The sequence below is a fragment of the Myotis lucifugus genome, unplaced genomic scaffold (assembly GCF_000147115.1).
Source record: "Myotis lucifugus unplaced genomic scaffold, Myoluc2.0 scaffold_105, whole genome shotgun sequence".
Taxonomy (NCBI): domain Eukaryota; kingdom Metazoa; phylum Chordata; class Mammalia; order Chiroptera; family Vespertilionidae; genus Myotis; species Myotis lucifugus.
The window spans coordinates 1,323,324-1,346,034 of NW_005871153.1; the positions used below are offsets into that span (position 1 = coordinate 1,323,324).

The 22,711-nt window shown below is 37.7% G+C and overlaps 1 protein-coding gene across 1 annotated transcript in view; it reads left to right on the top strand.

Moving 5' to 3' along the window:
• The window catches only part of OSBPL11 (oxysterol binding protein like 11), a 79,791-nt gene that overhangs the window by 55,057 nt on the left and 2,023 nt on the right, over positions 1–22,711 (top strand). The window contains exons 9-12 of the mRNA XM_006092837.3: positions 4,061–4,559; positions 8,924–9,110; positions 15,012–15,194; positions 17,925–18,078. Coding sequence (XP_006092899.1) covers positions 4,061–4,559; positions 8,924–9,110; positions 15,012–15,194; positions 17,925–18,078 — 1,023 coding nt within the window. The remainder of the gene's footprint in view (positions 1–4,060; positions 4,560–8,923; positions 9,111–15,011; positions 15,195–17,924; positions 18,079–22,711) is intronic.

Genomic DNA, 22,711 nt, shown 5'->3' on the forward strand with positions numbered 1-22,711 from the left:
AAAAAAAAAATTAAAAAAAAATATATATATACACACACACACACACACACACATACATACATACACACACACACACACAATCAGGTTTAAAACCTATATATGTGAAATATTTACTACTGTGGATTGTGTACTTTGAATTACTACTAATATTACTTTGCATTAGTATGGCATTTCAAAATTGACTTATGAAGTGTATTTCAAATTGAGGTTTTTTATGCCACTGAAATAGTGAAAGTAGGTTAAAAGGTTGTTTGATTCAGTGAATTATTCATCTGAAGATACAATTTGAATAGAAAGCATATTGCCTTTTATATTCATTAGAAGTATTTCAAATTTTGAAAAAAAACATTTATTTTCTTTTTATTTTTTTATTCTCTTAAACTTACAGTCATTATAGGAGAGTTTAAAAGTAAGTGGAGTGGGGAGTACACTTCTAGTTGATAGATGGAATACTGCCCGATTCATGAATCACTTAATAAAGCCAATTAAAGCTTAAAAGAATAAAAAGAATGGAATTAATAGCCTGCTAAGAAGCAGACATTTTTGGAATTAATAAAGAAACCCATTAACCTTTCATGTTCATCTAACATTTCAATTGGGTATCATTTTTTTTTCAAATATATTTTATTGATTTTTTACAGAGAGGAAGGGAGAGGGATAGAGAGTTAGAAACATCAATGAGAGAGAAACATCAATCAGCTGCCTCTTGCACACCCCCTACTGGGGATGTGCCCGTAACCAAGGTACATGCCCTTGATCTGTCTGAATCGAACCTGGGACCCTTTAGTCCGCAGACCAACGCTTTATCCACTGAGCCAAACCGGTTAGAGCTATCATTTTTATTCTAGAAATATTTTCATATTAGTGGTTCAGAAAAGACTGTTAGTTTTAAAATTAGTTATAACGAGTAATTATATAAGGGATTTGCTGTCCTTTAGAAGACTTGGGTACATAAGGCATAAGTACAGTGTTGTGGTTTATGAGGCATAAGACATTTGAAAAAAATGTGCTGTGATAGTAATGCAGATGGTTAAGCGCTATCTTGGCATGAATAACTGTATATAATATACTTTCCCCACATTTGTGCCTTGTTAATTTAAAAGATGCATATCCCTGGCTGATTAGGCTCAGTGGATAGAGTGTCAGCCTGCGGACTGAAGGGTCCCGGGTTTGATTTCGGTCAAGGGCACATGCCTGGGGTGCGGGCTCAATCCCCAGTGTGGGGTGTGGCATGCAGGAGGCAGCCGATCAATGATTCTCATCATTGATGTTTCTATCTCTTTCTCCCTCTCCCTTCCTCTCTGAAATCAATAAAAAAATGTATTTTAAAAAAAGAAACCCCTAACTGGTTTGGCTCAGTGGATAGAGCGTCGACCTGCGGACTGAAGGGTCCCAGGTTCAATTCTGGTCAAGGGCATGTACCTTGGTTGCGGGCACATCCCCAGTAGGGGGCGTGCAGGAGGCAGCTGAGCGATGTTTCTCTCTCATCAATGTTTCTAACTCTCTATCCCTCTCCCTTCCTCTCTGAAAAAAACAATAAAATATATTAAAAAAAAGAAAAAGATGTATATATAGCCCTGGCTGATGTTCAATTGGTTGGATGTCGTCCATACACCAAAAGGTTGCAGATTCAATCTCTGGTCAGGGCACATATGGGAGGCAAGTGATCAATGTTTCTCTCTAATATCGATGTTATCTCTCTCTCCCTCATCCTCTCTCTAAAGTCAGTAAAAATAAATAAATTTGCAAAAGGTGTGTATATAAGGTCACTAATATTTACCAATCACGGAGTACAAACATTCACATGACTTTTTTTAAAATGGTGCTTTTCGAACAACATTAAAGAACCTGGTGACTAAACTGCAGTCACATCTACCTCTTATCTACAATAACACTGACACAACAAATATTTATTGAACCCCTCTTATAGTCCAGACACTGTACTAGGTGCTGGGACTACAGCAAGAAAAAGAAGGTAACCACGTTTGTAGCCTGCATGTTGTGAGTAAATAACGTACATTTTCCCCACTGTTCATTTATTCCTTTTTAAATAATATTATGAATTTAGTATAATTAAATATTTCACAGAAGGTTTTGGAAAATAAAGGGGAAAATCTTCTATAATTTTACCACCTTAACGACCTAACTCTCACTTTCTGAGATTCCCTTGCAATCTTTCTTCATATAATTATAGTTTATATCTAATTTCGTTGCATTTCCTTTTTTAGATGTTTTGGTGACATGTGTTCTACACACAGAAGACTAAATAGAATGCATATAAACATTTCAAAGTGCAATGGTGAAATGATTACCCATGTACCCACAACTCAGGTTAAGTTATAGAACACTAGAGGCCCGGTGGGATCCCTTGGCCTAGCCCAGTGGTCGGCAAACTGCAGCTCGCGAGCCACATGCGGCCCTTTGGCCCCTTGAGTGTGGCTCTTCCTAAGCCTTAGGAGTACCCTAATCAAGTTAATAACAATGTACCTACCTATATAGTTTAAAAAATTGGGCTCTCAAAAGAAATTTCAATCGTTGTACTGTTGATATTTGGCTCTGTTGACTAATGAGTTTGCCGACCACTGGCCTAGCCTGTGCCCTCTCACAATCTGGGACCCCTCAGGGGATGTCAGATAGTCGGTTTTGGCCCGATCCCCACAGGCCTGATCCAGACAGGAGGGAGCCCGATCCTGTGCTTTGAGTGTCTGTCCCCTGGTGGTCAGTGTACATCATAGCGACTGGTCACTTAGGCTTTTATATATATAGATTGTCAGAACTTGGAAGCTCTCTGAATGCTCCTCCTGGTTTTAGTCCCCTGCTTTTTCCTAGATGCAACTACTTACTTGACTTTTGTGTTAATCATCCTCATACTTTCCTTTATAGTTTTACCACCTATATATGTACCCCTTAACAGAGTTACTTCTCTTAGAAAAAAGTGAATAGCCAGCACAAGTTTAGCTGAATAAGGAATGTAGGCAGTGAGAGTAAGCTGCTCAGTATTTTCTGCTTCTAAGCCAGCCATGACTTACCTCCAACTCTCAGCAGTAGATTGAAGCCACAACGTGTCTATGGGTGAAATGAGTGTCTTCAGCCCATCCAGACAGCAGTAACATATCTTGGTATAGGATTCTTTTTATCTATTGTTTTTGGGCACTTGGTGGACCTTTTCTATATGAAAACTCATATTTTTCAGTTCTCTAAAATCTTATTTCATTGGTAATTTTCTCTCCATTTTTTTGCTGCTCTCTCTCTCTGAAACTCATTACATGGCTATTGGACTCCCTGGTTCTCTCTTTTTTTTCTTCTTTTCTCTCCACTTGGGAAGGTTTTTGTTTCCTTTTAAGCATGCTTTTATTTTTTAAAATATATTTTTATTGATTTCAGAGAGGAAGGGAAAGAAAGAGAGAGAGAAACATCAGTGATGAAAGAGAATCACTAATCGGCTGCCTCCTGCACACCCCCTACTGGGTATTGAGCCCACAACCCAGGCATGTGCCCTTGACCGGAATCAAACCTGGGACCCTTCAGTCCACAGGCCCACACTCTATCCACGGAGCCAAACCGGCTAGGGCTAAGCATGCTTTTTAAAAATCTTTAAAAATTTTTTATTTATGTATAATTGGTAAAATGAATACTTATTTTTTAATGAGCTTTGTGGCTTTGTGTTTAACCCCTTGGGTGCCGGGGAGCGCGATCGCGCTCCTCCTGTCTTTTGCCAAAAGTGCTGGGAGCGCTATCGCACTCCTCCTGCAGTGTCCAGTTCTAAGTCTGCTTTTATTAGTGATGATGATATTGCTAAATATGTCAATTCTTGCTGTGATGATGACAATTTTGTGGAAGATATTGAATATGTAACTTCATTTACATGTGATTCATAATTTTTTTCCTAAACTGCTGTAAAATCAGCAAAAATGCCTTGGCAATTTTAGCATAGTTCCTAGGATATTGGTTGGCACTCAAAGGGTTAATACCCATTTAGGCTGAAATGTTTTTTGAGAGATAAGAACAGTTATCTACATTGGATTAAAATTTCTCTTTTTTGTTGTTTTTATTGTTTTAGGTGGTGCTTCCTACATTTATCCTAGAGAAGCGTTCCTTGCTGGAAATGTATGCAGACTTTATGTCTCATCCAGATCTATTTATAGCCATCAGTAATGGAGCCACAGCTGAGGACAGGATGATTCGTTTTGTTGAGTACTACCTTACCTCATTTCATGAAGGCCGTAAGGGAGCCATTGCTAAGAAACCATACAATCCTATCATTGGAGAAACATTTCACTGTTCCTGGAAGATGCCAAAAAGCGAGGTAGCATCCAGTGTTACTAGCAACTCTTCCACCCAGGCAGTCACAAATCATGCTCCTCTATCGGAGGAGGCTTTAAGCCAGGTCGGACCAGACTGCTATACAGTCAGATTTGTTGCTGAACAGGTTTCCCATCATCCTCCAGTATCAGGATTTTATGCAGAATGTGCAGAGAGGAAGATGTGCGTAAATGCGCATGTCTGGACTAAGAGCAAATTCTTAGGCATGTCGATAGGCGTGACGATGGTTGGAGAAGGTAAGTAGAAAAATTCTTCTCCAGTTTTTAATATCAAACTATAATCTTAAATTTTGGGAATCTAGATGAATATTAATTATAAATTTGAAATGTTATGTATACTACTTTTTTTTCCCATTTCCTAGTATGTTCCAGAATGCTGGTGGGGCGACGGGGCGTATTTATGGAAAAATATAAATTCTTCTTTTACATCAGTTTTTCCTGATTTTAAATGTAAAATATTTTTATTGTAGAAAATTCGGAAAATTTAGAAGAGTATCAAGGAGAAAATAAAAGCATCTCTAATCTTTCCATTCAGAAATGAATAAATTTAGCTAACATTTTGTATTTTTGTGTGTGTGTATGTTCATACTTTTATTTTAGTTTTATAAACTTAGGAGTAATTCTCTCCATATAGTTTTCTGTCCCACTTTTTTTTTACACTAAATATTAATTTTCCCATGTCACTGATAGTACTTTAAAATATATGTTTTCATTATTATAAAAAGCACTCAAGAAATAGCTTGTAGGTAAATCTTCATCTTTTCTATTTCTTTTAAATATATTCACATTTGTAAGGAGATATTCACAGACTATTTTAAAATACATTGCCAAACTTTAATTCTACTTCAGCTAAAGATTATGAAAAAATAATTTAGGAAATACAGTGTTTTTTGGCCAAGAATACCAAAAAACAAAACAAAACAAAAAAAACCTCCACAGAAATCATCGCAGAATTAATGCAAATACAGGGTGGGACAAAAGTAAGTTTACAGTTGTTTGTATGGAAAATAATACAATGATAAATAATAATACAAGAATAAACTCCTTTGCATACTCAAAATTGTAAAACCTACTTTTGTCCTACCCTGTATAAAGGCAGAAAAAAACTACCATTTTAATGTTAAGAGAACACCATTGTTCATAGAATAATTTGTTCTGAATGTAAACTTAACAGTGTAGGACATAATTAAACCTGTGACTCTAACATTTTGAGATTGTGTTATTGTAGCTGCAAAGAAAATACTTTATCCCCATTTCAGTTTTTCCTATAGTATTTTTAACATCTGTTGTGAATCTAACCGTTTTCCAGATAATGTTTCAAACTAAGCAAGAGTTTTATAACATTAGAAAATATTTTATTAGTTTAAAAATAAATTTTGCCACCTACAGCTTTTAACATTAGCCCTGAGCTCTTCATAAATACATTTTATTTTATAGATTAAAAAACTGAAGTCTAGATGATGGGATGTGTCTGGGTAATTCAGGTTAAGAAAGGCATAGCCAGAAGGAGGCATAGAACCTCATTCTTTGGCACATTCTTCCTGAGGACAGTTATCTTATCAGCTCATATAACAGAGGGAAACTGGTAATGGTAGCCTCTCCCGCTCCAAGAAAGGAAATACCTCAAGATATGAGGAAAAACATTAATATCTTAACCATGCATTAATTGTGGAGGAGGTATATAATAGATAATTTTTTATTATTTAAGTCCTAATTAAGTATTCATGAATCGCCTTTTAGAAATTAAATTGTTATTGGTTACCCTCAAAAGAAAGTAAATTAAATCATAGAATGGGACTTAAGACAATTCATTTTGCTCCTATAGCAGCTATGTTTTATATTTTATTATTTTTTTAAAATATATTTTTATTGATTTCAGAGAGAATGGGATAGGGAGAAAGAGATAGAAACATCAATGATGAGAGAGAATCATTGATTGGCTGCCTCCCCATTAGAGATTGAGCCTGTAACCCAACCCGGCAAGTGCAGTGACTGGAAATCGAACCGTGACCTCCTGGTTCATAGGTTGACGCTCAATCTCTGAGCCACACCAGCCAGGCAGAAGTCATGTTTTTATTTAATAGTTGAGGAAAGTTCTGTTTATTAGATAAATGAGATTTTAGAATTCTTTGGATCTCAGTTGTTTCTACTAGTGTATTATCACATACATTTGAAACTGGGTATTTATTTCTTCAGATCTTAAATTCCACACTGTATGCTACTTAGGTAAAATGTATTCCTAGAAATCAAAGATTATAAATCCAGTTTATAAGATCATATATTTTTAGAAAAGTAATAAAAATATATCTTTTCCAACTTTGAATTAATCAATTTATCATTAAACACGAAGTATACCCAAGTAAATTATGTCTTCTGACATCTCCCATTATATATAAATATAGCCAGAACCATATCCCCTATGAAATGGCTCGATAATTTTTTTAAATATATTTTATTGATTTTTTACAGAGAGGAAGGGAGAGGGATAGAGAGTTAGAAGCATCAATGAGAGAGAAACATCGATCAGCTGCCTCCTGCACACCCCCTACTGGGGATGCACCCACAACTAAGGTACATGCCCTTGACTGGAATCGAACCTGGGACCCTTCAGTCCGCAGGCCGACGCTCTATCCACTGAGCAAAACTGGTTAGGGCGATAATTCTTGATTTATTGTTGCCCTTTATGAAAACTACTAAGGGTACCCGGCCAGCGTGACTCAGTGGTTGAGCATCGACCTATGAACCAGGAGGTCACAGGTTCGATTCACGGTCAGGGCACATGCCCAGGTTGCGGACTCGATCCCCAGATCACCAGTACGGGGCATGCAGGAGGAAGCTGATCCATGGTTCTCTCTTATGGATGTTTCTTTTTTTCTTTTTTTTTTCTTTTTTTAACTATATTTTATTGATTTTTTACAGAGAGGAAGGGAGAGAGATAGAGAGTCAGAAACATCGATGAGAGAGAAACATCGATCAGCTGCCTCCTGCACATCTCCTACTGGGGATGTGCCCGCAACCCAGGTACATGCCCCTGACCAGAATCGAACCTGGGACCTCTCAGTCCGCAGACCGACGCTCTATCCACTGAGCCAAACCGGTTTCGGCACTTATGGATGTTTCTCTCTCCCTCTCCCTTCCTCTCTGAAATCAATAAAAATATCTTTTTTTTAAAAACTACTAAGGGCAATAAAAAAAACACTTGGTGTTACTGCATGTAAAGTAGACTCTCAGTTTGTCTATTTGCTTATCCTAAAAATTAACTGTATTAAAATATTTTATAACTCTTGCCCTAATTTGTGAATATTAAGAACAGAGTACTTAATGAGCATTCATTAAGAGAGAGATACTGGAACTGTTCGGACCAGTGGTACATATCCAGTTCAGTAATTATTTTGATGGTAACTAGGTAATAAGCTAAAGTTGGTAATAGAGCTCAAGTCTTCTTAGAGTCTCTTAATTATTTAGTACTAGTGCCCTGGTGCACGGATTCGTGCACATTGAAAAGAGATTAATTAGAAAGTGGCTGGCGGGGTGGAACTGAGCGAGACAGGCCGGACAAGCCCTGGAGCCAACCTCCCTCAGTTCCTCCCCAGCCGGCCGTACCTGGGGCGGCGCTGGGGCTCAAAGGGCATCTGCGGAGTGAGCGGGGTCCCTCTGGCAGGTGGGGTCCCTCGGCCTGGCTTGCAGGGATCAGCCGAAACCGGCTCTCCATCATCCCCCGAGGGGTCCCGGATTGCAAGAGGGCAGTTCTCAGACGACGCACCCCAGAATCAGGCTCCTTCCTCTCTGGTTCTGGGGTGTGTCACCCGAGAACGACTGCTGCCAAGTCACCACAGCTCAGCAGCTCCTGCGTTGAGTGTCTGCCCCCTGGTGGTCATTGCACATCATAGCTACTGGTCCTTTTATATATATAGATAGATTGATTAGTCATTAATTTAATTCCCTCTTTATATGTTTTTTTAAAACTATCTTCAATATGGCATCAGTTAATATGTAAAAAGCCCATTTAGAGTAATTTTTTTGAAAACTACCACTTCTGTCTCTTGTAACTTTACCATAAATACTTCAGAATTTGGCAAACAGAATTTTGGTGACCATAGTTTTGTCATAAAATTTTATTTTTTTCTTAATATACATAAAATAGAATGAAGAACACTTTTCATCATACCATCTAAGATTAAGGTCTATGACTCCATGACATTAAACTAAGTTATTTCCAAACTGCTGAAAAAGTTGTTAATACTAAGTACTTTATGTAATTAGTAATGATCAGATCTTAGTATAATGCAGTATAGCATGGCCTTAAACTCTGACTTAAGGGTTTTTATTTTTAGGATCGTTAGAGGGAACTCTTGTACTATTTCCACTGAACATTTTCTGATTTTATGACCCCACCGAAACAGGTCATAGTGGAAGTAACCTTGATTCACTATTAGCAGGAATTGGTGTCAAATACAATTGTAAATGAAGCCAGTTTCATCCAAAGCTAAATGAAAATTAAGCAAAATTATGTTTATTTACTAAACAGGAGAAAACATAATATGGATTTTTCATAGCTGTTTTTTTTACTATATTAATAACCTTCATGTTTTTACATTCAGGTATCCTTTGTCTATTGGAGCATGGAGAAGAATATACATTTTCTCTACCTTGTGCATATGCCCGGTCAATTTTAACTGTTCCTTGGGTGGAACTGGGTGGCAAAGTCAGTGTCAACTGTGCAAAAACTGGTTATTCAGCCAGCATCACTTTTCATACTAAGCCATTTTATGGTGGCAAACTGCACCGGTAAGAACATTGTAATGATATTTAGCTCTTATTCTATCAGTTTGATCTTTTATTATAACTCCTTACTGTTTTTCTGCTTTGTTTTATGTGAAATGGGGTTGGATTTTTATTCATATTTATTTTTTAATATATTTCATCTTTTAAGGCATTCTGGAAATCATGACCTGGTTTAACAAATAGTGACAGATCTATCTACTCTTGTAAAATTTTCCTGGTTAAATAGCTAACAAGATGTAGAATAGAATTCATAACATGAATATGCAACTTCTGGCCCAATTTCTGCCTTTAAAAGGGATTTAAACTTGGATCCAGATCTCCGTGGAGGCAGCTATTGCTACAGGTTAGTGTAAAAATGCATCTAGCCATTAGAAATGGTTCAAGAAGTACAATGAAGGAAGCCAGTGTCTTTAAGCACCAGTATTGAATTGTATCTTTAATTCCATCCAGGAATTGGCCAATTATGTATATTTTTTTCATGGCTCGTTGGTCTCTTTAGCACTAGTCCAGATCACCCAAACTATATGAGGACAAGCCTTCTAATAGGATCCTCAAAAGGAGACTGACTCTTTCCTTAAGCTTTTTTTTTTCTAAAATATTTTTATTGATTTCAGAGAGGAAGTGAGAGATAGAAACATCAGTAATGAGAGAGAATTATTTTTCGGCTGTCCCCTGCATGCACCCCACTAGGGGTCAAGCCCGCAACCCGGGCATATGCCCTTGACCAGAATCGAACCCAAGACCCTTCAGTCCGCCGGCCTATCCACTGATGCTCTATCCACTGAGCCAAACCGACTAGGGCTTTCCTTAAGCTTTTGATGTCTATTATGAGGTATTCCTGAAGAAGGGATAGTTCTCTTTTTCAACAAAGTTTTTATTGAAGAATAACACATATACAAAAGTACGTATACAAGTTAATTTGACTTTGTGAGTATTTGAGCACTTTGATTTAGACATGGAACATTACTGGCATTCCAGAGTCCTTCCTCCTGCCCTGTTACAGTTACACAGATATACACATACACACACACACTCTTTTTTTTTCTTTTTCACACACTCTTAAGTTAACTACTTACATTCTTCCCACTTAAGGTAGCCACTATCTGATTTCTAACACTGTAGATGAGTTTGCCTGTTTTTGAAGTCTGTATAAATTAAATCATATACTCTGTGCTTTTTCATACCTGACTCATTTTGCTCATATTATGTTTTTGAGATTCATCCATGTAAAGTCGTAGTTTATTCTCCTTACTGCCTTTTTTCTATTGTATGACTGCCACAATTTATAGTGCTGCTAGGTCAGTGTTTGGTGAACATATATATGAATTTCTGAGGTAGATATGTAGGAGTGAAATTTCTGGTTGTAGGATATGAAGTTGAACTTCATTAGATATTGCCAGTTTCTTTTTTTATTGATTTCAGAGAGAGGGAGGGGGAGAGTAAGATAGAAACATCAATGATGAGAGAGAATCATTGGTTGGCTGCCTCCTGCATGCCCCCTCCTGGGGATTGAGCCAGCAACCTGGGTATGTACCCTATAGGGAATCCAACCATCACCTCCTGGTTTATGAGTCAGTGCTCAACCACTGAGCCACACCAGCCGGGCACTGCCAGTTTTTCTTAAGTGGGTATACCAAAATACTCTCCCTTCAATCCTATATGAGACTTTTAGGTCCATATAGCTATTTTACTTCTTTTTCATTGGATGAGTAGTATTCAACAATCTTAGAAGTGGAAAGAAAGACTAATTAGCTCCCAGGCATTGAATAAGCCTTTAATTTATGGATTCCAAAACACTGAAGCAGAGATTAAAAAAAAAAATACAGATAACCCAAACAGACCCACTAGGCATTGTCAGAACCCTTACAGAAATTGGTTCACACTTTGTTATATGTACTTCTACTTAGGCTCTATAGTAATCACAGGATTCAAACCTTAAAATTAGAAGGGACTTTGGAAGTCACTGGACTGACATTTACTAGGCACATAAATCCCTTTGCGACACGCCTAACAACTGATTGTTCAGTATGTGTTGGAACATTATCAGCACAGAAGTCAGTGGGCAGCCCATGCCATTTCAGACTCCCTTTACTTATATGAAGTTAGAGCTGAAATCTACATCTCTGTAACATGCTTAGCACTGGTGAAACCATTTTCCAAAGTATAGAATTGAATAAAATGCTTAGGGGAAAACAAATACAGGGATAAATTTTCCAAACCCAGCACTTTGTTTTGTTTTGTTAATTCTCACCCGAGGACATATTTTCCATTGGTTTTTTTTCTTTCTTTCTTTTTCTTTCTTTTTTTTTTTTTTTTTTTAGAGAGAATGGAAGGGGGGAGGGAGAGAGAGAGAAAATAAAAACCACATCAATGTGAGAGAGACATATTGATTGGTTCCCTACCACACTTGCCCTAACCGAGGTATGTGCCCTTGACCGGGAATTAAATCAGGGAGAGAGAAGGAGAGAAGAGAGAGATGGAGATTGAAATCCCACAGGATTTACCTATAAAAACATTTTTTTAAATGTTATTTATATACAAACTTATTCTGTTGATTGTTTTGTATTATTTTCCACAATGTGGCTGTAAGCTTTTGACAGACTGGTACTGTTTGGGATCTGTACAGTGCTTTCATTGCATCTATACAGGATTGCATCTATACAGGATTCAAACTATATGAGACTTTTAGGTCCATATAGCTATTTTACTTCTTTTTCATTGGATGAGTAGTATTCAACAATCTTAGAAGTGGAAAGAAAGACTAATTAGCTCCCAGGCATTGAATAAGCCTTTAATTTATGGATTCCAAAACACTGAAGCAGAGATTAAAAAAAAAAAAAATACAGATAACCCAAACAGAACCACTAGGCATTGTAGCATGTGATTTGTGTGTTTTTCTTGGGAAAGATGGTTAAGTGTGAGTTTCTTCTTTGAGATAGAGTCAGTCTACTGTATCAAATTATAGCTTTCTCGATGATCCTTTGACCTACCACTGGTTACTACTTAGATATGAAACCTTGGATTAGATTTTTTTGGAGCTTCATACAAGTGATATCCCCTTTCTCCTTTAGGATAACCATTCAGAGGTTTGAAAATAGCTGTTTAAGCTTTCTTCGTGTTAAATAAACTGAGAGTTCCATTTACAAGCTTTTCTACATTGGTTCTGTGACTAGAAATCTCTCCAGGGAGAGATCTTTTTATTTTTTTATCTGTTTTCCTTTTTTTTGTTTTGTTTTTTTGTTAATCTTCACCCGGGGATATTTTTCCATTGATCTTTTGGAGAGAGTAGAAGACAGAGAGAAACATCTATATGAGAGAAACACATCGATTGGTTGCCTCCTTCACGCACCCCAACCAGGGCCCAGGCTGGGGAGGAGCCTCCAACCAAGGTACATGCCCTTGACCGGAATCAAACCCGGGACCCTTTGGTCTGCAGGCCAACACTCTATCCACTGAGCCAAACCAGCTAGGGCCAGGAAGAGATCTTAGTTAAGATCTTTAATGAATAGTTACTGAAGACTTCCTTCTTTCATTTTATTCAAAGTGTTCTCCAGTGTGAATTCTCAGATTATGTAAGTGTGGCTCAGTGAGTAAAGGGTTTCCCATATTTATTTCATTTAATCTTATGTCTGCTGTGTGAATTCTCTGGTACTCAACAAGAGATTTTCTCCTGTGAAAGACTTTTCCGCATTTATTGTGTGTATAGGATTTTTCCCCAATATGAGTTGTCTTGTCTTGTGTACACTGAGGAAGGACAGAGCTCCAGCTAAAGGCTCTTCCAGTTGATTACAGAGATAGTATTTTATTTATATATATTTTTATTGATTTCAGAGAGGAAGGGAGAGACAAAGAGAGATAGAAACATCAATGATAGAATCATTGATTGGCTACTTCCTACATAGCCCACACTGGGGATTGACCCCACAACCCAGACATGTGCCCTGACCAGGAATCGAACCATGACCTCCTGGTTCATAGATTGACACTGAACCACGCTGGCCGGGCAATATGTGTGATTCTTCTTCCCTTCCCCAGTTCTCTTCATGCTGCCCTTGCTGTGGAGCTGTACTAAGCAGCAAGGATCCCATGTAACCCAGCATGCATGAACAGGAACCTAGGGCTTGTTATTTGTCAAGTGGAAAGGCTTGTGAGGGAGATAAGATAACTTGAGAAATTGTGCTGTGGCAGTAAAAGAGAGATCAAGTGAGGAATGGATTATTGTTCTTCGGTTCTCAGAATATAGTTCTGGGTATGTGTGGACGGAGAAGGGAAGAGATAAAGTATTCAATGTCATCGACTCATGTTCTGTTTGGTTAGAGATAAATTTTCAAGGGTGGGAACAATGTTGGCAAGTGGGATCAAAGAGGAAATATGGATATCACAAGAAACATTCAGTCAGGCAAAACCCCTAGCAATGTAATTACTTATGTTCAGATGCTTTGAAGTATAACCCAGAGTTCCCACCCCTGCTGTAATCAGATGACTTATAGTCATAGTGTTCTTTGTGTCCTCTGAGCTATAGTTATGCCTACTTTGATTTTGAATGTTTGGTTTCCTCTTGGATTCCAAACCTGTGTATACCTTGATCTTTAAAATCTGATTCACTGATCATTTGCTTATTGTCTCCTACACCCCTGCCTTGAGCTCTGAGTTTGTAGACTCTTTACTTCTCTTGATAAAGAACTATGGACTCTCTGAATCCAACATGCCCTTCTGATGCCTTGGCCCTTGGCTTGTAACTGAAAAAGGCTACTTAGGATTCTTGAGCTTCACCTTCAGGCTTTGGCCTTTTGGATTCCTTGTGAATTCAGATAAACCATAATCTGTCACACTGATTAGACCCTAAACTACCACTGTTCTCTGAGTTCTGAATGTCTATCTAACCTGACCCTGTTGTTATTTGTGTCCATTGGTGCACATAAAATACTTCAGTAAAAATAATTAGACCTGTTCCTATTCCTTCATTTGTACTGCATCCTATCTGTTGATAAACCAGCCAGATAACTAAATCTTTATTAATCTTTCAACAATTTTAGTGTTTGAATTCTGAGTTCTGTGTTGATAATAGTTTTTGTATACTAGTGCTCTTTTAATTTTTCTATTTTGTTTGTCAAGAGAATTTTTAAATTTTAATATAACTCTTCTGTTTTTCTACCTCTTTTTTAAAAATAAATTTTTATTGATTTCAGAGAGGAAGGGAGAGGGAAAAAGAGCTAGAAACATCAATGATGAGAGAGAATCATTGATTGGCTGCCTCCTGCACACCCCCTACTGGGGATCGAGCCCATAACCTGGGCATATGCCCTTGACTGTAATCGAACCCGGGGCCCTTCAGTCCACAGGCTGACACTCTGTCCACTGAGCCACACCGCCTAGGGCTGTTTTTCTACCTCTTACTGATTTTTCTGGTTTCTATACTTAATTTAAAATTAGGCTTATGTGATTTTATACAGAATTGATGTAGCCAGCACTTCAAAATAGAGACTCTAAACTTTTACATAAATAGGACTAGTTTTTAAAAAGTTAAATAGGTTATTTATTATAACATTTTCCAACTGTGATAAAAAATAAATGTTAATATTTTTCATATTCCTATTTAGTTTTAATATTATAATAGTTTTGTTTGTAGCAAGCATTTTTAAAGATCACACTTGGTGATTATTTATGACAATTAAGTCTCAAAGATTCCCAGTGTTCTATCTAAAGATTAAAGTTGATGTTATTTGAAAAAATTACTATGAAGCTAACATGGATTTACAGAGTGACTTTGGCACTGACATTGAAGTGACCTGTATAACTAATTAATTTAAAGAATTCCCAGAGTATGTTCTTGGGTTTCAGAATCTGAAGAAAAAGCACAATATCAATTTATTATAGCAAATCTTTTTTTCTGCCTGCTTCTAGGGTTACTGGTGAAGTAAAGCACAATGGTAGCAACACTGTGGTGTGCAAAGTGCAAGGGGAATGGAATAGTGTTCTTGAGTTCACTTACAGCAATGGAGAGACAAAGAATGTGGACTTGACTAAATTGGCAGTGACGAAGAAAAGAGTAAGACCTCTGGAACAGCAGGACCCATTTGAATCCAGGTATGTCATCTGTGCATCCACCCAGGAAAGTCAGAAACTCTGGATCTTAATCTAAGCCTTTTTACTTAGAATCTTGGACAAGTCACTTCACTAGTTTGCATCAGTTTCCTCATCTGTAAATTCAAAGAGTTTGGTCTGATCGGATGCTCTTAAACCCCTTACCAGCTATGGCATTATATGATACACAGTCACATTTTAGTAAAAGTCAAACATTGCTAAACTGGGCAAAATATTAACATTTAACAGAAAGTATTACTACTATCCTTACCATAGAAACTCTTACCCATCTATAATAATAAAAGCGTAATATGCTAATTAGACTGGACGTCCTTCCAGATGAAGCCAGGGCTACGAGGGAAGCCCGGGTCCCAGGTGCCAGAGGGAAGCCGGTACCAGCAGCCGGGGGAAGGGAGGCCTACTCCTGCATAAATTTCGTACATCGGACCTCTAGTTATTAATAAAAAGACAGATACCACCACCACCCCCAGTAGAAAAACGGGCAAAGGACAGAAAGAGGTAAGAGGTAGCTCACAAAAATAGTGAGGAAAATGCCCATTAAGAAAATGAAAAAAATGTTCAGTGTAATGAGAATTCAAAGAAATATGAATTAAACAATAAGACAAATTTTTAAAATAATGCCCTTTTGAGGGAAAAGTGAGCAAATAGATATTTTCATACAGCAGGTTAGAAGGTAAATTAGAACAGCCTTCCTGTAGAGTATTTTGGCAATATATGTCATAGGCCTTTAAAAGTAAGTGAAATGGATCTAAATGTTTTAAGGTACAGCCTCCAAAATGTATTGACAGTGGTTACTTCTGGAAAGGAGTACAGGGATCTGAGATAGGAAAGAGATCACCCTTGCTTGCATTTTGTATCATGTGGAAGTATTACTGTATCAATTTTAAATGGAATAAAGAAAATACAGAAAAGCACTATAATAATAAAAGCATAATATGCTAATTAGACCGGACAGCCGAACGACCTTCCAGACAAAGCTGGGGCTGTAAGGGCCAATCCCCTTGCATGAATTTCGTGCATTTGGCCTCTAGTTAAATATATTAAGTTAAATCACATAAATGGAACCATACAATTTAGATGAGTAAAGGGATTAAATACCCATTAACCAAAGACTGGGGTTGGGTCAAAAAATAAAACAGTAGTGATTGAAGTAAAAATTTTTTCTAGGTATTTATCTGAAAGAAGAGATTCTCCAGGTTTGGTCTGCAGATCCTTGGTATCCTTGAGATCTTTTCAGAGTATCTCCAATTTCTTTCTTTCTTTTTTTTTTCTTTTTTCTTTTTTTTCCATAATAATGCTAAGATGTTATTTACCTATTTCACTCTGCTGCCCCTTGCTTTGGTGGTGCCAAAGCAATGGTAGGTAGCACTGCTGGGCCTTAACACTAATCAAGGCAATGGCACCAAATTGGACACCAAGTAGTCATTGTAGTCTTCACTACTGTGTACTTGCAATTTGTACAATGCCAGTTTCTTACAAAATAAATCTTTTTAATATTTTGCATGACACATTGGGAGTAGGCATAAAGCACTTGTGCTAAATCCTGAAGCACGGTGGTTGGTTATCTGGAGGGAAAGCATTTGTGCAGTTGTCTTAGTTACCAGCAAGTTACTCCTTATGAAACACCAATTTTTCTTAAAGGAATGATTTACAAACTGTAGCTGTTCTAATTTCACTATTAGATTTTTCTTACAAATTAAGAATGCGAACATAGCACTTCAAAGAAAAAAATTGAGACTATTTGTTGCAAATAGTAAAATTTAAATGGAAAAATCCTAAGTGTTCATCGATGGATAAATAAAGAAGTTGTGTGTGTGTGTGTGTGTGTGTGTGTGTGTGTGTGTGTGTGTACATACACATATATAAGGAAATAGTATTCAGACATAACAACATGGATGGACCTTGAGGGCATTATGCTACGTGAAATAAGCCAGACAAAGACAGACACTGTATGATGTCAATTGTATGTGGAATCCAAGGGGGGGAGGGGGAACACTGCACCGTTGGTAAGAATATAAATTAGTTCAGGCAGCATGGAAAATAGTATGGATATTCTGCAAAAAATTGATAACAGGACATTAACATCAGCAATGTGATACCAGTGTTCTTATAACTCATAGGCATGAAATTACAGATGTGATTTAGGAAATGTAATTTTTAAAAATTGCTGTTAATTTTGAGGGTATCAGTTCTATTTACTATCTTTGTTTAAGAATGTTTGTGAAGCCCTGACTGGTTTGGCTCAGTGGATAGAGCGTTGGCCTGCGGACTGAAGGGTCCCAGGTTCGATTCCGGTCAAGGGCATGTACCTTGGTTGCGGGCACATCCCCAGTAGGGGGTGTGCAGGAGGCAGCTGATCCATGTTTCTCTCTCATCCATGTTTCTTTTTTTTATTTTTTTATTGATTTTTTACAGAGAGGAAGGGAGAGGGATAGAGAGAAACATCGATTAGAGAGAAACATTGATCAGCTGCCTCCTGCATACCTCCTACTGGGGATGTGCCCGCAACCAAGGTACATGCCCTTGACTGGAATCGAACCTGGGACCTTTCAGTCTGCAGGCTGATGCTCTATCCACTGAGCCAAACCAGTTAGGGCTCTCATCCATGTTTCTAACTCTCTATCTATTTCCCTTCCTCTCTGTAAAAAATCAATAAAATATATTAAAAAAAAAAAAAGAATGTTTGTGAAATGTGTGGTTTTCTGATTTCAGGCGATTGTGGAAAAATGTGACTGACTCTCTGAGGGAATCTGAAATTGATAAGGCCACAGAGCATAAACGCACCCTGGAAGAACGCCAGAGGGCTGAAGAAAGGCATCGCATTGAAACGGGCACACCCTGGAAAACCAAGTACTTTATTAAAGAGGTATGTTCTCCCTGTCTTCTGACCAAAACTCGCCTGCTTAGTGGGCACTTTAGCTTACTAAGCTTTCTTGTCATTACACACCTCCATTTCTGAAAATAGCCCAGCTTAAGCATGAGCTGTTTTATGAGCTTCTCACAATTTGTTAAAATAATTAACCAGCAGTTCAAATGATTTAGATTATTTCTTTTAATTGATCCTAGAGAGGAAAGGGGGGGGAGGGGTATAAAGGGGGGAGAGAGAGAGAGAGATTGAGAGAGAGAAACATCAAAGTGTTGACTCCAGCACACCTCCTACCTGGGATCGAACTGGCAACCCCTTCGTGCACGGACGACTCCCAACCAACTATGCCAATCCGGCTAGGGTTCAGAGATCACATTTTAAGGGAGACATGAGAAACTTAATTGGCTACACAAAGGATAGTGAAGTGACTAGAATTTTTGCAGCATTTAAGGAAAAAATAATGAAGTGGCGTATTTAGCCTAAAAAATAGAAAATAAGGGCTATTTATTATCATCTTCAAATATATTCATTATCATCTTCAAATATATCACATAGAACTTTTTTTTAAATATATTTTTATTGATTTCATAGAGGAAGGGAGAGGGAGAGAGTCAGAAACATCAATGATGAGAATCATTGATCAGCTGCCTCCTGTACGCCCCCTACTGGGGATTGAGCCCACAACCTAGGCATGTGCCCTCACCAGGAATCGAACCAGTGACCTCCTGGTTCATAGGTCGATGCTGAGCCACTGAACCACCTTGGCTGGTCTCACATAGAACTTTTTAATCAATTCTAACAGCAGACTTGAGCTAAGCCCAAACTACCAAGAAGCACATTTTGAGTTTAACATAAGACATTATATAACAATAAAAAAAAATACAGTAATAGCAGAGGAGATTTTATGGTAATGTGATCTCCACCCCCAGACCTATACAAGAGAAGAGTATAATGCACTATTTACAGTTAGACTAAATGATTTCTGAAGTCTTTTCTAAATTTAAAGATTTTGTTTTGTTTTGTTTATTACTTTCTGGTAGGACTCAGAAAGGTGTATAATGAACCAGATCTGATATCAAGAGAAGTTTTTTTGTCTATAGCCAAGTCTAAGGACACACATTGAATTTTAATGTTGGTCCATCAGGATAGAATCTGGAAAAAGTAATTTGAATGTGATTTTTACATAGTTATTGGTCTTAAAATCTTATAGTTTGTTATAGTAGTTTCATTACTTTCATTTTCTAATCTTTGGATATCTAATATAAATCTCTGCATTTTTATATAAAAGAATAAGTCTTTTAATTACTATTCAAATTCTAGTCTGGTAACCTTGGTTTTTTGGGTTTTGTTTTTTTTTTTTTTCATTTCAAGCTCATTAAGAAAGCAGATGTACCAGAAATAGGTTCTAGAAAGAAAAATTTATAAGGCAGGACTTCTGTAAATCATTAAGAATGAACTCTGGGGCTAAAAAGAAAGATACAACAAATGGGATTTTAAAAGATAGACACCCTGTTTCTTGCATGTATACTTGCTTCTTCTCAATAATTCTTTTAGCCCTGACCAGTTTGGCTCAGTGGATAGAGCGTCAGCCTGCGGACTCAAGGGTCCTGGGTTCGATTCCGGTCAAGGGCATGTACCTCGGTTGCAGGCACATCCCCAGTGGGGGATGTGCCGGAGGCAGCTGATCGATGTTTCTCTCTCATCGATGTTTCTAACTCTCTATCCCTCTCCCTTCCTCTCTGTAAAAAATCAATAAAATATATTTTTTTAAAAAAATAATTCTTTTAAAAAATTTTTTTAATCCTCTGGATATCCTTTCCATTGATTTCCAGAGAGAGTCGGAGAGAGGGAGGAGGGGGAAAGAGAGAAAACCATTGACGTGAGAGAGACAAATCAGTTGGTTGCTTCCTGCAAACACCCCCGCAGGGACGGGGGAACCTGCAACCAAGGTATGTGCCCTTGATCATGGGCCAACACTCTAACCACTGTACCAAATTGGCCAGAGCTCAATTCTTTATTTGACAGATGTAATTAAGAGCCTACCACTTAATCTTTTATTACATTTTGCTGTGTTGGATAGACAAATGTAGAAAGCGATGGCAAGCCCTAACCAGTTTGGCTCAGTGGATAGAGCATTGGCCTGCGGACTGTCCCAGGTTCAATTCCGGTCAAGGGCATGTACCTTGGTTGCGGGCACATCCCCAGTAGGAGGTGTGCAAGAGGCAGCTGATCCATGTTTCTCATCGATGTTTCTAACTCTCTATCCCTCTCCCTTCCTCTCTGTAAAAAATCAATAAAATATTTTTTTTAAAAAAAGAAAGTGATGGCAAGATATGGTGATTATCCAATAAAATAGTAAATTTCTTTCAATCATAAGTTACTACCTGATAGTATGGACAGTGATTTTCAATTGGTGTGCTGCAAGAATTTTTAAAACATGTAGTACCTGCCTATTTAGTCAGGAACGCTGACCTCTTTTCCTTTAGATTGTCAATTAAAAAAATGACAATAGCCAACACAAACAGTGTCTTGAAACATAAATATATAGGTCATATAACAGAGTTGCATCTTATTGGTTATGTCACATAATAAGGTTGTCTCTGATTGGTTAATTCTTAGTACCAGAAATCCTATTTATATACAAGCATAGACACCTGATTTTTTAAAAAGTCACTTTGGAGCAAAAAAGGGTAGGTAGTTACTATTATTATCATTGTAAATCAATCAAAATTATAACTGTTTTTTGTTTTGTTTTTTGTCAGATCGGCAAAGAAATATATTTTTGGTGCTGCAGAATTTTAGTAATTCGCTTGTGTGTGCCATGAGATGAAAAAGGTTGAAAATTGCTGTAGATTAGAGATGCTGACTCAGGTTTGGGCCCCTTGGGTACTATGGTATTAGCAGGGCTTCCTAAATGATGTGCCATGGCACAGTATTCAGCAGAAAGGTTAGATTTGTGTCATATGTTAATTCCCTAAGTCCACGGAGCAGCCAGGTTGCATCCTATGTGCAGCTGGACCATGTGTGCAATCACATCTGAACAGCACTGTGGAGTATAAATGAGGCTGATGAGGATGGCAACTAGCTGATGTTGGTTGGTACCACACAGTTCATAGCAGATTTGGAGCTATTGTCATTGTGCATGGCCCTTTGCTAAGAAGTATCATATGTTATTGAAAGTTGATTTTGTCTCCCCTGTGGTCCTAAATGGAAAAAGGCACACCATTTAGACGTTTCTAAAGCCTGAAAGCAAAGGCTTTTCCACTTGTTTTGTACCTTCATGCTTACAGACCAGGGAGGAGTTGATCTTAGTTAGGTGGAGGAGTAAAGAATAGAGTCAGTTGGTATAAGAGGAAGATAGAGTATAGAGGAACTTAAAGTGGTTCTAGAATCATTTAATTATACCCACCTTCTTTTCCTGACTATTTCTCTCTGACATTTAATGTATGACGTCTTCCACTCCCTTTTATTATACATGCCCAGCAGGATCTATTACTTGTGTCCTCTTAAGTGAATGTTTAACATTTCTTAAGTGGTATATAATGTAAGCAGGACGGCTTTTATAGTACAGTAAACCATATTGGAGTCAGATGGACTGAGTGTGAGCCCAGCTCTCACCTTGGATAGTTTATTTACGCTTAGAACTGCAGTTTCCTCATTGTAAAATGTGGATAAATATATGGAAGGTGCACTAAAAAGTACTCCGCTCCTTCCTTAGTAAAGTCGGGCAACTCGTTTCACTCCTCAGAGCCTCAGTTTCTTCATCTGTAAAATGAGATGGATGTTCAGATGGCATGTCTTAATTTCTAAGCCAGCCTTCTGTAATGTAGTTAGGTAGCCACATCTTTTTCAAAGACAAGTATAGGTGCTGAGAATTAACAACCAGGTGATTTGCTGTAATAAACAACCTAATGGCTGCTGTTGTTAAAGAAAAATTATTCTGATACATTAAAAATGGCAAGGAAGACTTTACTCAAGACTATTGCAATAGAATAGAGAGATTGAACTCAACTCTGAATATAGAACAAGTGGGAATTTATAGCCAATGGGCAGGGTGAGGAAGTGGATGGAAAATTACTAAGAGGAACTTGTTTGGGTATCATGGATGGGGGGGAGGGAAAAGAGGCACTTGATTAGATATTAAGGATGAGAGAAGTTTGATTAGCTATTAAGAATGAGGTGATTCTTGATAAACTGGTTTATCAGGATGTGCTTTTGCTAAAACTGGGCTCAGCAGGCCAAGATAAGGCTTAGTCAAGGAGAGAGTCTTTGTCACTACGAGCCAAATAATTGGTGGCCTTAAATCATTTTTGGAATAAGGTAGAATAAATATATAAAAAATATTTTTAAAATATAAATAAATTGAAAGAGATGTTGGGGTTAAGGACAGAGTTTCAGATCCTGCTGACTTCTCCTACTCCCATAAACACGGAACTCCAGTCATAGCTTTTGGGACCTCAATTCTGCCAAGCTCCCACCCTAGTATTGTGCATTTGCTGCAGCTCTCTTTTCCTCACTTGGTCTTTAGTTCAGTCTCTGACTTTATCTCCTTGTGGTATCCTTCTATTCACAAAGGAACAAGGGAAAACTAATGGGGTTGAGTCAGGAAAGAACTAGGAAACAATACTTAGAT